General features: G+C 36.4%; 1 protein-coding gene across 2 annotated transcripts in view; it reads left to right on the forward strand.

Moving 5' to 3' along the window:
• Positions 1-15,836, forward strand: part of JMY (junction mediating and regulatory protein, p53 cofactor) — a 72,097-nt gene that overhangs the window by 40,269 nt on the left and 15,992 nt on the right. For both annotated transcript variants that reach the window (XM_068535559.1, XM_068535560.1), the window contains exons 3-7: positions 349-499; positions 4,101-4,270; positions 6,863-7,028; positions 7,514-7,701; positions 9,995-10,081. In XM_068535559.1, the coding sequence (XP_068391660.1) occupies positions 349-499; positions 4,101-4,270; positions 6,863-7,028; positions 7,514-7,701; positions 9,995-10,081 (762 nt within the window). The remainder of the gene's footprint in view (positions 1-348; positions 500-4,100; positions 4,271-6,862; positions 7,029-7,513; positions 7,702-9,994; positions 10,082-15,836) is intronic.

Below are 15,836 nucleotides of genomic sequence, written 5' to 3' on the forward strand. Positions count from 1 at the left end.
CTTAACCTGAAAATATAATTATCATAAAGGAGGAAATAAATTTCTCATCCCAGCACTTGAAAATAATCAGTCTTAAGCATTTTGTTATATGTCCTTTATTTATATATAGAAGAGGGAAGGATGAAGAAGAAGATAGAGGAGGAAGGGGGAACAAATTTCTGCATCAACTGTCTTCAACATTATTGTTAATTTAATTGTTTTGTAAATTGATAGCTTCTACTGCAGAGCAGGGAAAAACAAGTATTCTTTCTTTTAGTACCAAGCACAATGCCTGATATATAAACGTTCAGTAAATGTTAAAAGAGAGAAAGAAATGATCTTTTCCATTTTTCTTTTTTCTCTCTATAGATTTCTATAGAGAATGATTACCTGGGTCCCCGAAGAATTGAAAGTCTACAAAAAGAAGATGCTGATTGGCAGCGGAAAGCTCATATGGCTGTGCTGTCCATTCAAGATCTTACTGTCAAATATTTTGAAATAACAGCTAAAGCTCAAAAAGGTGAGTTTCCCAGTAGAATTATTTTTGTTAGGTATTTTCAAAATGGATGGAGGTATTTTCAAAAATGAGTGGTTTAAGTATTTTATGTTCGAAATAGTTATATAGAAAAGAATTAAAGACCACTCATAATCCTAGCAGTTAAAGAAGACCACTATTAACAAGTTAAGGTATATCCTTTCAGTCTTTTCTAGGCATATGTGTTTACATATAGCCCACCTTTAAAAAAATTAAAAGTGATGGGTATTAGTATAGCATAATTCAATTCCGACAATAATTGTTCACAGTTACAGACGTCATAGCTTAAAGGCCCAGTCACCAACAAGACTCCCTGCCCTTCAGACACTACTTGCAAATTTGGGGTGTCCTTAGGCCATCTGTACGTCTAACCAACTGGCTACAAATTTGGGGTTCCTATAGCCCTTTTAGGTTCAAAAATTCACTACAGTGACTTGCAGAACTCAGGAAAACACATACTTACCATTACAATTTATAAAGGATACAAATCAAGCCAAAAGAAGAGATACATCTGGCAAGGTCTGTCTGGCAAGGTCCATTCCTTCCAACTCCCTTCCATAGGAGGCCACAGAAATCGTTCCACCACTCCCTGAGAAGCAGTTTAAATTATTCATTATTTTAATAATCTCTCTGTATACCTGGCATTAAAGTAGTCATTCAGGTTATTCTTTCAGCAAATCCACGTTTCCTTAAAAGTTTCACTCGAAGCAATTGTGCTGAATGAGAATACTTTCCTTTATTCCTCAGCCTCATTTGGCATTGTCATTTTAAAAAAAAAACAAAAAAACCAGTTTAATAGATGAAAAGTAGTACCATGTTTTTAAAATTTGCATTTCTTTGGTTATTACTGAGTGTTCATCTTTTTTGTTTTCATGTAATAATTGGTATTTGCATATCCTTCCTTTTTTCCCAGTTACTGTCTTCTGCCTATTTTTCTATTGGGCTGTTTTCCCCCTATTGATCTATATAAGATCTCCTTGTATTATCTATATATTAGAAGAGGAGTAAAATAGGCCTTTATTTCCTTCCTTATGCAAAGCCAGGTGTAGCCCAATTTTACTGCTTAGTTTTTAAAAACATCTTAAATGGGCCCTTTTCTGACAGGTATATGTATGTTAGAACATTAAGGTTTTTAAAACAAATTTAACATGATTCCTTGTAAACACCAGGACTGTTGCCTTCAGAGCTTTTTTACATATAATGATCACCATAGGGTGTTATTACATGGTTGTTATCCTGTTAATGTTATCAGTCATCTTAGCAAGAATCTTTATTCTTGCCAGCAGAGGGAGAGAAGAATCTGTTTTCAAGGTGTTCCAATATTGTTCTAGGGGTATTCCGAGCATTCTGTATTCATAATTTTCTACATTATCTTCATATTCCTGAGCTGTTGGAAAATAACTCCAGGTGAAGTGAGCAGTAATTAGGCAGAAGAATACATTCTATCTAAAGATGTTGGAAGACAAAGTATTGACTAGCTCTTGTGGTAGGTAACAACCTGAGACTGAATTAGGGCAGGGAACTGCTCCACAGACACAGTCCTTAAGTGGGAAGCAAGAGGTAAGGCTCCAGACTAGTTTTGATTATGCAGAATGTTTGACTATATGCTGTGATTACAAGTTCAGGTAAAAATGATAGAAGCAGCAGACTAGGTATTTAAGCAACTTGGGTACTAATATAACTCTCCTTTTATAGGTGTGTAACCTTGGTCTTAAGTCACCAAGTTTCACATATCTATGTTGAAGGTGTTGATAATGCATACCATGCCTATTCTATAGGATTGCTGGGCAGATAAATAGAACACTTGGAAAAAGCACTTTGAAATGAACACAACATCATATAAATATGAGTGATTGTGGTCGCGTGTGCATGAGGGAGAGAAGAAACAAAACAGACCATGTATTTGATTAATATTGCCATGTGAAGTGAGAGAAACATTTGAATATCTATTATTCTCTCATTTAATTTCCACAAGGCTTCCGAGGAGGTACTGTATTTCCTTACGTTTATCATTCAAGGGAATTTAGCCCAAGAACAGTTAAGTTTCTTCTGAAAGTTACATGTTGATGGGTAGAAGTGGGAATTTAACTCCAAGCTGTCTAACTCCAAACCACCTGCTGTTATTTTTTCCCCTGCAGTGCACTACTGTATTGATCTTATGGTTGCATAAATATTATCATACATTTTTAAAAGATAGAGATTTAAAATGGCAGAATCATTTGATATGTAAGCAACAGAATTAGTTATTATTTGTTAGAAACCCTAAAATAAAGGATCAGATCAATATTCAAATATGTTAGCATTTAAAGGCCAAAGAAAAACCAGAGAAACCAAAAGAACTATATTGAGAGGAGATTCTGAGTAAGTAGATTGCTCATTTTTCATAAGAACTCAACAGATTTTTAAGACTAAATCAAGAAATGGTAACGTTCTTGAATGGAGGTAACTGCCCAGGAGCAGGTTCCAAGTTGGTTGCATTTAGGCATTGGGACTAAGGGTGGGGGGAGAGCTGAGCATGAGAAACTGCTCTTTTCCACTATCAGCGTCTCTGTACAGTTTTAATTTTCAAGTATGTACTCGTATTATTGTAAAAAAATTAAAATTCTGAGACAAATGTTACTGAGATACTTCTTGCAAAGAGGGTTATGATATAGTAGCATTACAAAAGTATTAATCACTTATCTCTGAACGTAGTAAAGAAACTACTAGAGAATGTACACTGATCTAAAGACTACATTAGGTACTGCGTAATCAGATTGCCTGCCTGACTCTTTTATGATAGTTAAAGCATGTCTGATTCTGACCTATTAGGCATAAGGGTCATAAGGATGGTTGGGTTCATTTGTATAAGGACCCAAGATGAGCCAGCACCATGCTATTATCAGTGATAAACTTCTTTAACTGGAAGATACTAGGTGTTTGATTGTCAAGAAATGTTTCTTGAATGAGGCCTCTATTGTGGCAAACTAAGAAGTTCTTCCTTTTTTTGTGTGGTGGCAAGGAGAAGTTGGGTGTCTTCCTTGTGGCTTAGTTAGTTAAGCCCAGCACTAACTGATTCTGCTCCAGCACTAACCTTAGCAGAATCAGCTCCATGCTAATGTCTAGGATTTATTTCATCCTATGTCATATCGTTAAAATATTCTTGGAGAACTCAAAAGTACATGAATTTAAATAATTTTTAAATACCGTTTAATAGTTATGGTTCTGATTTCAACTAATATACCTAGGAAAAAGTATAAACCGTCACAGAATAAAGTTTTATAGAAACTTAGAAATTTAATAACACTGGACAATGTGAAAAGAGTATTTTTTTAAGTAAGTTTTAAAATTAACCTGAAAACTCAGTTTCATCTTCAGAAAGTTATTTCTGAGAATGATTATTTAAAATTCTTATTGGAGACATTAGAGAGAATCTAAGATACTGTTGAATTATATTTTAGAGCTGTTGTAGGTAATTTATCATGAGGGTCGGATTTGTGTGTTTATCTTTGAGTGTGTGATCAGTGGAATCTAAGACTTTCAATTCTTTAGTATCAAGTTGTTTCACGTCTTAATGTCTCAATGTTTTTTTAAAAATTATCAATAGCTGTGTACGATCGAATGCGAGCAGATCAGAAGAAATTTGGTAAAGCATCATGGGCAGCAGCCGCTGAACGTATGGAAAAACTCCAGTATGCAGTTTCTAAGGAGACTCTGCAGATGATGAGAGCTAAAGAGATCTGTTTGGAACAGAGGAAACATGCACTAAAAGAAGAGGTAACAAAAGCCATGAGAAAAATATATTTAAAAATTTTTTTAAATAAGATGTGCTATTTGACTTTTTTTTTGGTATAAGACTTAAATTTTTCTGACTCTACAGGCAGTTGTTAATTTTGCACTATCTCCATGAGATGATGATAACTTTCACCATGGGGCCTCTGATAGAAGAGTTAGAGTTATGGCATTTTCACAGCATGCCAGCATGACTGTAGGCAGCACTGTTAAAAGAAAAAGGAGCACTCGTTTCCTATCTCCCCTTCGGTCCTCCCCACACCTAGGCAACTATTTTCTGTCTCTATAGATTTACTATTCTGGACATTTCATATAAATGGAATCATAAAAGATGCGATTTTTTTAATGCTTTTTCCCCCTCGTAGTGTAATGTTTTCAAGGTGCATCCATATTGTAGCATGCATCACTACTTAATTTACTTTTTTTGGCCAAATGATACACACCACATTTTATGCATTCATCAGTTGATGAACTTTTGGGTTCTTTCTACTTTTGGAGCTTTATGAATAAAGCTGCTATGAACATCCATGTGCAAGGTTTTCATTTATCTTGGCGTGAAATGCTATTTAACCTGTTGAGGAACTGTCAGACTGTTTTCCAAAGCAGCTGTACCATTTACATTCCCACCAGCAGTGTACAAAGGATAGAATTTCTCCACATCTTTCTTTACATTATCACTAAACACTGTCTTTTTTATTATAGGCACCGTGGTGGGTGTGAAGTGGTATCTCGTGGCTTTGATTTGCCTTTCTCTGATGGCATTTATGTCCAGTATCTTTCCATGTGCTTATTGGCCACTTATATATCTTCTTTGCAGAAGTGTCTATTCAGGTCATTTGCCCATTAAAAATTGTTTTTTTTGTGGGGGAGCTGTGCTGCTAGGCTTGCGGGATCCACTGGACTGCCGGGGAACTCCCTAACATTGGGTTTTTTAAATCACTGAATTGAAAGAGTTCGTTACATCTTCCAGATACAAGTCTTATCAAATATATGATTTGCAAATATTTGCTCCCATTCTGTGGCTTGACCATATTGGCTTCTAAATACATTGAGTATGTATTTGTGAAAGTTGTATATTCTCTAGAGAAGAACAAAATGTCATCACTGCTTTTATTAATACAGCTTTATGTAAAATATATTGTTCTACGAATGTGCATATGCATGTCTAACTCTTGTTTAAAAAATAGTGTATGAGGTAATCTATAATATTTTAAGGGTACGATCTAGAAAGATCTTTTTGTTAATGGATTTTAAATTATGGATTTAGATTTGTTAATGGATTTATTTTTCCCTTACATTTTCTGATTTGCTACTATTGTTAAAGGAAAAATTAGAACTTGTTCTGAACTTTTCCACACTATTCAGAATCTCTTCACAGATTTCAGCTCCATCTCTCCTTCACCTGAGGCATTTGTACTCTAATCTTCTTTTCTAGTTAGCTTTCTCCTTTATGTTACTAGGTATCTGGAATTTTCTTAAGGTCTTGAACTTTAAAACTTGAAATGCTAGCATTTTATTGACTGAAATAGAGTGCCACTGTCTTCATCAGATTGACTAGCTTTATTCTAACCAGGATGAATTGTAATGACAACATAGGGTGCCTAAAAGAGCTGCTGAGGTAAGATTTATAACTATGTGCTATTGCAAGAACATTTCTTACTGGAACTGGTCTCCTATGGTAGAGGAAGGATGAGGCTGAAATGGGCCAGGGAGTCTGGCATGTTTATCTGTGGGGTCATTTTCCCTGGGGTTATCCTTAATAGTACCTTAATAGTCTGTTTTTGAATGTTCTCGATTGTGTTTGAATTCGTCAAAGGATTTGGTAAAGCTGTCAGTTAGTCATTCTTTCCAGGTTTATGCCTGTTGAGTGATACAATATATGCATTGTGCTTTTTATATATATCTGTGATGATGACTGCACTAGTTTTATTAGCATTAATTTAACATGACCACATGACTCATGAGAAACAGACCAAATGGGATTTATTAAGCCCAGCCGAAACAAATCCCTTGCTTTATAGTACAGTACTACTCTGTGGTTTAAATTATGGGGAGACTTTTGTTCTTTAAAAAAAATGTTGATATGTCACATCTCCTTAGGTTATTTTAAAAACAAAAACGTCTTCCTGATGTGGCAGTGGTATTTGCCATGGTATAATGCTAAACATCAAACAATTTGTAAAGTAACGCTGAAACATTAAATATCACCCAGGCAAGCAAAATTCTATTTGACTTAAAAAATTTTTAACCACACTTAGGAGTAAGTACTATTCCTTTTTAACCGAGTCTTGATTATCGTCATTCTCACCTCTTTTAAGTCACAGACTTTCTCTGAGTAGTGTTCCTGAAAGCTAGGAACACTACTCAGAGAAAAATATGCATGTACACACAGCTTTATACACAAATTTAGTAGGTTCTTAAATTATCTGTACATGAGCCTCTGATCCCACATTGTCTGCTGGTGTTCAGTTGCTTCATGGATTTATCCTGTCTGATTAGTTAGTATTCATTTCTAATCATAACTTAATTTCTTGTTCTCTCAAACTAGATATGTTCTTATTTTTATTTTCAATGCAGATGCAGAGTTTGCAGGGCGGTACAGAAGCCATCGCTCAATTGGATCAATTAGAAGCTGATTATTATGATCTGCAACTTCAGTTGTATGAAGTGCAGTTTGAAATCTTAAAGTGTGAAGAGCTACTGTTGACAGCACAACTGGAAAGCATCAAAAGACTTATATCGGGTATGATGTGTGTCTAATACATAAGTCCACAAAAATACATTTGAATGAATGATGGAATTTCCCCATGTATTTGTTTGCATACATAGGGAAAATGTACATGGACACCAGTTTTATTTCTTCTGTTGAGGCTAAGAAAACTTAATGTAAAGTCAAACAAGTGATTTAGTAGATGTAGCAGTGCAACTATGTTATTCCTTCCTACTTACTTTGTAAGTAACTTGCTTTGTTGCTTCAGCCAGAATCTGTATTCTCAAATTTTTAATTTGGGAGACAAGGTTCTTGGCATTTTACATTGAGCACTTGACTATGTGCCAGACACTGGCACACACATTCCCCCTAAGAGGTATATTTCCTAATCACTATTTTACAAAGGGGTAATGGCTTTGCCTGAGGTTATAGAATCAGTGAGTGGATCAGAGCCCTGTTCTGTCTGGCTCCGTAGCCCATGCTCTTAACCACTACCCCTTGTTGCTGTTTTGTAACAGAAAAGAGAGATGAAGTGGTATACTATGACACTTACGAAAGCATGGAGGCCATGCTGGAGAAGGAAGAGATGGCAGCGTCTGTGCATTTACAGAGAGAAGAGCTACAGAAACTTCAGCAGAAAGCACGGCAGCTGGAGGCAAGACGTGGACGGGTTTCAGCCAAGAAAGCATACCTCAGAAATAAAAAGGTATAATAGGTTACATATTTATTGAATATAACCTTAATTTTACATCTTGCTTTTATTCATTACTTAATCTTTGACCCATATCCAATAATTCTAACCCAATTTGTCACTAATGCCACATACCTTTTAAAACTGAGTACGAGTTGTATCTTCTCAATACTTGGGCCATTATATTGACATTATATGGTTGTCTGAGCATTACTCTCTTAAACACATTGGAACAGCCAGTGGTGATATGCTGTTTCCCTCAGCCACCCAAAGGTGGCTCTGATCATGACTACAGGATTCCATGTAATGCAATTCCTGGCTCCTTTTTATTTTAAGGAGGCCAGGGATGCTCTACAATTAAGTTGACTGGTTCTGACCTCAGTCTTCAAAGAAATTTTTATTTATATATAAAAGTGTGTACCAATTTAATCTATCTTCTTCACTCTTCATTCTTATATTAAACTAAACTATCTGAGGTAGGGAAACTCAGCCCTGTAGATTCTGCCCATTTACACCGCAGCCTCTGATCTGCTGTGACCTATCACAGCACACAGCCAAGGGTCTCTGAATGGTCTTACCCCCTGTCCTCCCCTTTCCCTGCCCCCAGACCCCCAAATCCAACGGCTTAGGTGACAGAACTGCAGAGGGAAGGAGGAATGACAAAAGAAGGGCTGGAAAGAGAGGAACTTAGAAACACTGTTCTGAGAAGAAAGATCAGTCATACTTTACCAAAGATCAGAATGGCTCTCTTTGTAACAGCAGCCTACATTCCTTGTTGTCTGCATGTCAGCATCCCCAGGGTCACAGGCTCCGTGGTTAATCTGGCACCCACACTAGAATTTCATACCCAGGGGTAGTTCTCTGGCTATAAGTAAATCACGCCCTGCTTCCCCTCTTGAAAGAACAAAGATGGTCTCTGGCTGTGCCATGAGGACTTGAGGTCTATGCTTTGTGATTAAACTTTTCAAGAAGAATAATAGAAATAACATCGTTCTTTATGTATATTATCTTCTTTTATTCTCCCAGTAGCCAAAAAGCATTCTGATACTTGATTTGGTGGCAAGCCCAGACCTGAACATTTCTTTGTCCTACTTACTTTGACTATTCATCTGTTTCGCTGCAAAAACATCAGTAATACTTATTATGGGGTATTGCGTCAGATCCTGCTGGAGTTACTGGGCAATAGATGGTGTATGCAACATATCACCTTTCTAAAATTAAAAAAAAAATTAATTTTGAAACACATCTGAGTTCTGTTCTTGATAAGGAATTGTAGACTTGTATGCTCATTTTATAACCAAGGGAACTAAGGCTTCCAGTCGTTAAATAAATTACCTAAGGAAAAGCAGCTAGTATGGGTCAAAGTAGGATACTATCCTAGGTCTGTGTGACTTGGAAGCCTGAGCCATTATATCACTACATCATGCCACTTTTCCCCCTTGGGGACTGCCTTGGACAGGTTCAATCCATGATCAATACTTGTTAGGCAGTAGAGTCAATGCAGTGTGGGTAAAGATAGGAAGGAGATAAAAGAGCTGCTTTAAAATACAGCTTCCTGGCCTGAAAGGTTATTCATGTATGACTTAACGAGGTTATAAGACTAATCTTTTGGTATAGCTTTGAGAGTGTTAGAAACTAATGTTTATCTGGAGGACTTCTCCGGAAGGACCCAGAGAAAATGAAGACTTAGCATGGTGCCAGTAGGAAGTTGCCAGATGATAGGGTATGTGTAAAGAGCACATATCTCTTAATATTATTTTCATGTAAATCTGTAGCATACTATTATTGTACTTTCTAGTCTTTAAGGTGTCTTTTTAGCTCTGAAGTCTATGATCAAAAGATTCAGATTTCATGATATTGTTTAAACCAATCCAGGCAAAATCATGTTCTTTACTTCATCAGAGAGCACTTAAGAAACAGAGTTTAAGTCAAGAGTTATGTGTCCTTTTTTGCTCAGACTAGTTTAAAGAGTACAATAATACTTAGAATCTTCTGGCCACAGTCTTCAGATTTGAAAGAAACTTTTGAGATTATCTAGGTACACCCCCCTTCCACTCTACCATACCCCATTCCTTCCCTTCCAAGAAAAGGGAGAAATCAGGAATTCTACAGATGTTAAGTAGTTTAATAGAAGAGTCTTTTAAGATCCTAATTATTTGGCTTATGCTGCTTTGATATTCCAGATGAGAAACCAGAGGTGGCTTACTTGCTGTGTAGGTATATGTTAAGATTAAAATTTATCAAATTGAATTAGATTTTGAGTCTTTCAAGTTTCACTTATATTAAAACACATTTCATGTATTTATAGGAAATTTGTATTGCAAAACACAAAGAAAAATTCCAACAGCGCCTTCGGAGTGAAGATGAATATAGAACCCACCACACAGTACAACTAGTAAGTTTGCACTCTGGAAGACTTAGAATAAAACTTCGAATTTTACGTATCTCAAAGTGAATAAAATCTGTAGAGAATAAGAAAATGTTATAGCTAGATGTTAGCATTAAGTCACTGTACAGCCATTCCTCAGTGTCCATGGGGAAATTGGTTCCAGGACACCTGCCCTTCCAACTCCCCCAACCTCCCCACCAAAATCTCCAGTCCCTTATATAAAATAGCATAGTACTTGCACGTAACTTGTGCACATCCTCCTATATTCTTCATCTCTAGATTACTTATAATACCTTATATAATGTAAATGCTATGTAAGTAGTTGCCAGTAGGCAAATTCTTCGAGTTTTGCTTTTTGGAACCTTCTGTGGTTTTTTTGCCCCCTGAGTATTTTCAATCCGAGGTTGTTTGAATCCAAGGATATGGAACCCTCAGGTTCAGAGGCCCAATTGTGTATATACTCCTTATAGCACAGCTTCCTCTACCAGTGCAGTCCCACACAAGAGTGGTATATTTGTTACAGTCTGAACCAACATTGGCACATCATTACCACCCAAAGTCCACAGTTCATCCTTAGTGCTGTACATTCTATTGGTTTTGCCAAATATATAATGACATGAATCCACCATTATAGTATCATACAGAATATTTTCACTGCCCTAAAAATTCCCTGTGCTCCACCTTTTCATACCCCTCTCTCCGCAAACTCCTGGCAACCACTGATCTTTTGTTTTGCCTTTCCCCTGAACGTTTAATTGGAACCATATATGTAGCTGTTTCATATTGGCTTATGTAACTTGTAATTTGCACTTAAGGTTCCTCTTTTTATTTGCATGGCATGGTAGATTGTTTCTTACCACTGAATAATATTCCATTGTCTGGATATACCACAGTTTATTTGTCCATTCACCTGGTGAAGACATCTTGCTTCCAAGTTTTGACACTTACGAATAAAGCTGATACTGTGGGAAGGTTTTTGAGTGCACATTAAGTTTTCAGCTCTTTTGGTAAATAGCAAAGAGCATGATTGCTGGATCTTACGGGAAGAGTATGCTTACCTTGTAGGAAACTGCCAAATTGTCTTCCAAAGTGGCTGTACCATTTTACATTCTCACTAGCAATGAATTTAGAGTTCCTTTTGCTCCATATCCTCCATTTAATGTTGTCAGTGTTTTGGAATTTAGCCATTCTAATAAGTGTGTAGTGGTACCTCATAGTTGTTTTAGTTTGCAGTTCCCTAATGGTGTAGGATGTTGGGCATGTTCTCACAAGGCTTATCTACCATCTGTACCTCTTCTTTAGTAAGTGTTAGATATTTTGTTCATTTTTAATTAGGTTATTTGTTTTCTTATTGTGGATAATAGCCCCTTTCAGATATGTCTGTTGCAAATACTTGCTCCTAATCTATGGCTTGCCTTTTCATTCTTTGACATTATCTCCAAGAGCAGAGTGTTTTTGTTTGTTTGTTTTAATATTATTATTATCTTTTTTATACAGCAGGTTCTTATGAGTCATCTATTTTATACATATTAGTGTATATATGTCAATCCCAATCTCCCAATTCATCCCCCTCCCGCGCTGCTTTCCCCCCTTGGTGTCCATACGTTTGTTCTCTACATCTGTGTCTCTATTTCTGCCTTGCAAACTGGTTCATCTGTACCATTTTTCTCGATTCCACATATATGCGTTAATATACGGTATTTGTTTTTCTCTTTCTGACTTAACGGCACTCTGTATGACAGTCTCTAGGTACATCCACATCTCTACAAATGACCCAATTTCGTTCCTTTTTATGGCTGATAGTCCCTTGTATATATGTACCACATATTCTTTATCCATTCATCTGTCGATGGGCATTTAGGTTGCTTCCATGACCTGGCTATTGTAAATAGTGCTGCAGTGAATATTGGGGTGCATGTGTTTTTTTGAATTACGGTTTTCTCTGGGTATGTGCCCAGTATATGCTGGGTGATATGGTAATTCTATTTTTAGTTTTTTAAGGAACCTCCATACTGTTCTCCACAGTGGCTGTATCCATTTACATTCCTACCAGCAGTGCAAGAGGGTTCCCTTTTTTCCACACCCTCTCCAGTATTTGTTGTTTGTAGATTTTCTGATGATGCCCATTCTAACCGGTGTGAGGTGATACCTCATTGTAGTTTTGATTTGCATTTCTCCAGTAATTAGTGATGTTGAGCAGCTTTTCATGTGCCTCTTGGCCATCTGTATATCTTCTTTGGAGAAATGTCTATTTAGGTCTTCTGCCCATTTTTTGATTGGGTTTGTTTTTTTAATATTGAGCTGCATGAGCTGCTTGTATATTAATCCTTTGTCCGTTGATTCGTTTGCAAATATTTTCTCCCATTCTGAGGGTTGTCTTTTCATCTTGTTTGTAGTTTCCTTTGCTGTGCAAAAGCTATTAAGTTTCATTAGGTCCCATTTGTTTATTTTTGTTTTTATTTCCATTACTCTAGGAGGTAGGTCAAAAAAGATTTTGCTGTGATTTATGTCAAAGGGTGTTCTTCCTATGTTTTCCTCTAGGAGTTTTACAGTGTCTGGTCTTACATTTAGGTCTTTAATCCATTTTGAGTTTATTTTTGTGTATGGTGTCAGAGAGTGTTCTACTTTCATTCTTTTACATGTAGCTGTCCAGTTTTCCCAGCACCACTTACTGAAGAGGCTGTCTTTTCTCCATTGTATATCCTTGCCTCCTTTGTCATAGATTAGTTGACCATAGGTGCGTGGGTTTATCACTGGGCTTTCTGTACTGTTCCATTGATCTATCTTTCTGTTTTTGTGCCAGTACCATATTGTCTTGATTTACTGTAGCTTTGTAGTATAGTCTGAAGTCAGGGAGTCTGATTCATCCAGCTCTGTTTTCTCCCCTCAAGATTGCTTTGGCTATTCGGGGTCTTTTGTGTCTCCATAGATTTTAAGATTTTTTTTTTCTATTTCTGTAAAAAGTGCCATTGGTAATTTGATAGGAATTGCACTGAATCTGTAGATGCTTTGGGTAGTATAGTCATTTTCACAATATTGATTCTTCCAATCCACGAACATGATATATCTCTCCATCTGTTTGTGTCATGTTTGATTCCTTTCATCAGTGTCTTATAGTTTCCTGAGTACAGGTCTTTTACCTTCTTAGGTAGGTTTATTCCTAGGTATTTTATTCTTTTTGTTGCAGTGGTGAATGGGATTGTTTCCTTAATTTCTCTTTCTGATCTTTTGTTTTTAGCATATAGGAATGCAAGAGATTTCTGTGCATTAATTTTGTATCCTGCAACTTTATACCAAATTCATTGATTAGCTCTAGTAGTCTTCTGGTGGCATCTTTAGAACTCTCTATGTATAGTATCATGTCATCTGCAAACAGTGACAGTTTTACTTCTTCTTTTCCAATTTGTATTCCTTTTATTTCTTTTTCTTCTCTGATTGCCGTGGCTAGGACTTCCAAAACTATGTTGAATAATAGTGGTGAGAGTGGGCATCCTTGTCTCGTTCCTGATCTTAGAGGAAATGCTTTCAGTTTTTCACCATTGAGAATGATGTTTGCTGTGGGTTTGTCATATATGGCCTTTATTATGTTGAGGTAGGTTCCCTCTGTGCCCACTTTCTGGAGAGTTTTTATCATAAAAGGGTGTTGAGTTTTGTCAAAAGCTTTTTCTGCATCTGTTGAGGTGATCATATGCTTTTTATTCTTCCATTTGTTAATATGGTGTATCACATTGATTGATTTGTGTATATTGGAGAATCCTTGCATCCCTGGGATAAATCCCACTTGATCATGGTGTATGATCCTTTTAATGTGTTGTTGGATTCTGTTTGCTAGTATTTTGTTGAGGACTTTTGCATCTATATTCATCAGTGATACTGGTCTGTAATTTTCTTTTTTTGTAGTATCTTTGTCTGGTTTTGGTATCAGCGTGATGGTGGCCTCGTAGAATGAGTTTGGGAGTGTTCCTTCTGCAATTTTTTGGAAGACTTTGAGAAGGATGGGTGTTAGCTGTTCTCTAAATATTTGATAGAATTCACCTGTGAAGCCATCTGGTCCTGGACTTTTGTTTGTTGGAAGATTTTTAATCACAGTTTCAATTTCATTACTTGTGATTGGTCTGTTCATATTTTCTGCTTCTTCCTGGTTCAGTCTTGGAAGGTTATACCTTTCTAAGAATTTGTCCATTTCTTCCAGGTTGTCCATTTTGTTGGCATAGAGTTGCTTGTAGTAGTCTCTTAGGATGCTTTGTATTTCTGTGGTGTCTGTTGTAACTTCTCCTTTTTCATTTCTAATTTTATTGATTTGAGTCCTCTCCCTCTTTTTCTTGATGAGTCTGGCTAAAGACTTATCAATTTTGTTTTTCTTCTCAAAGAACCAGCTTTTAGTTTTATTGATCTTTGCTATTGTTTTCCTTGTTTCTATTTCATTTATTTCTGTTCTGATCTTTATGATTTCTTTCCTTCTACTAACTTTGGGTTTGTTTGTTCTTCTTTCTCTAGTTCCTTTAGGTGTAAGGTTAGATTGTTTGAGATTTTTCTTGTTTCTTAAGGTAGGATTGTATTGCTATAAACTTTCCTCTTAGAACTGCTTTTGTTGCATCCCATAGGTTTTGGATCATTGCGTTTTCATGGTCATTTGTCCCTAGGTATTTTTTGATTTCCTCTTTGATTTCTTCAGTGATCCCTTGGTTATTTAGTAACGTATTGTTTAGCCTCCATGTGTTTGTGTTTTTTACAGTTTTTTCCCTGTAATTTATTTCTAATCTCATAAGCAGTGTGGTCAGAAACGATGCTTGATATGATTTCAATTTTCTTAAATTTACCGAGGCTTGATTTGTGACCCAAGATGTGATCTGTCCTGGAGAGTGTTACGTGTACACTTGAGAAGAAAGTGTAATCTGTTACCAGATGGAATGTCCTATAAATGTCAGTTAAATCTGTCTGGTCTATTGTGTCATTTAAAGCTTGTGTTTCCTTATTAAGTTTCTGTCTGGATGATCTGCCCATTGGTGTAAGTGAGGTGTTAAAGTCCCCCACTATTATTGTGTTACTGTTGATTTCCTCTTTTATAGCTATTAGCATTTTCCTTATGTATTGAGGTGTTCCTGTGTTGGGTGCATATATATTTATAATTGTTATATCGTCTTCTTGGATTGATCCCTTGATCATTATGTAGTGTCCTTCCTTGTCTCTTGTAATAGTCTTTATTTTAAAGTCTATTTTATCTGATACAAGTATTGCTACTCCAGCTTTCTTTTGATTTCCATTTGCGTGGAATATGTTTTTCCATCCCCTCACTTTCAGTCTGTATGTGTCCCTAGGTCTGAAGTGGGTCTCTTGTAGACAACATATATACAGGTCTTGTCTTTGTATCCATTCAGCCAACCTGTGTCTTTTGGTTGGAGCATTTAATCCATTCACATTTAAGGTAATTATCGATATGTATGTTCATATTACCATTTTCTTAATTGTTTTGGGTTCGTTTTATAGGTCCTTTTCTTGTGTCTTCCACTTAGAGAAGTTCCTTTAGCATTTTTTGTAGAGCTGGTTTGGTGGTGCTAGATTCTCTTAGCTTTTGCTTGTCTGTAAAGCTTTTGATTTCTCTGTCAAATCTGAATGAGATCTTTTCTGGGTAGAGTAATCTTGATTGTAGGTTCTTCCCTTTCATCACTTTAAATATATCGTGCCACTCCCTCTGTCCTGTAGAGTTTCTGCTGAGAAATCAGCTGTTAAGCTTATGGGATTCCCTTGTATGTTATTTGTC

This window comes from Eschrichtius robustus, chromosome 2 (assembly GCF_028021215.1).
Source record: "Eschrichtius robustus isolate mEscRob2 chromosome 2, mEscRob2.pri, whole genome shotgun sequence".
Taxonomy (NCBI): Eukaryota; Metazoa; Chordata; class Mammalia; order Artiodactyla; family Eschrichtiidae; genus Eschrichtius; species Eschrichtius robustus.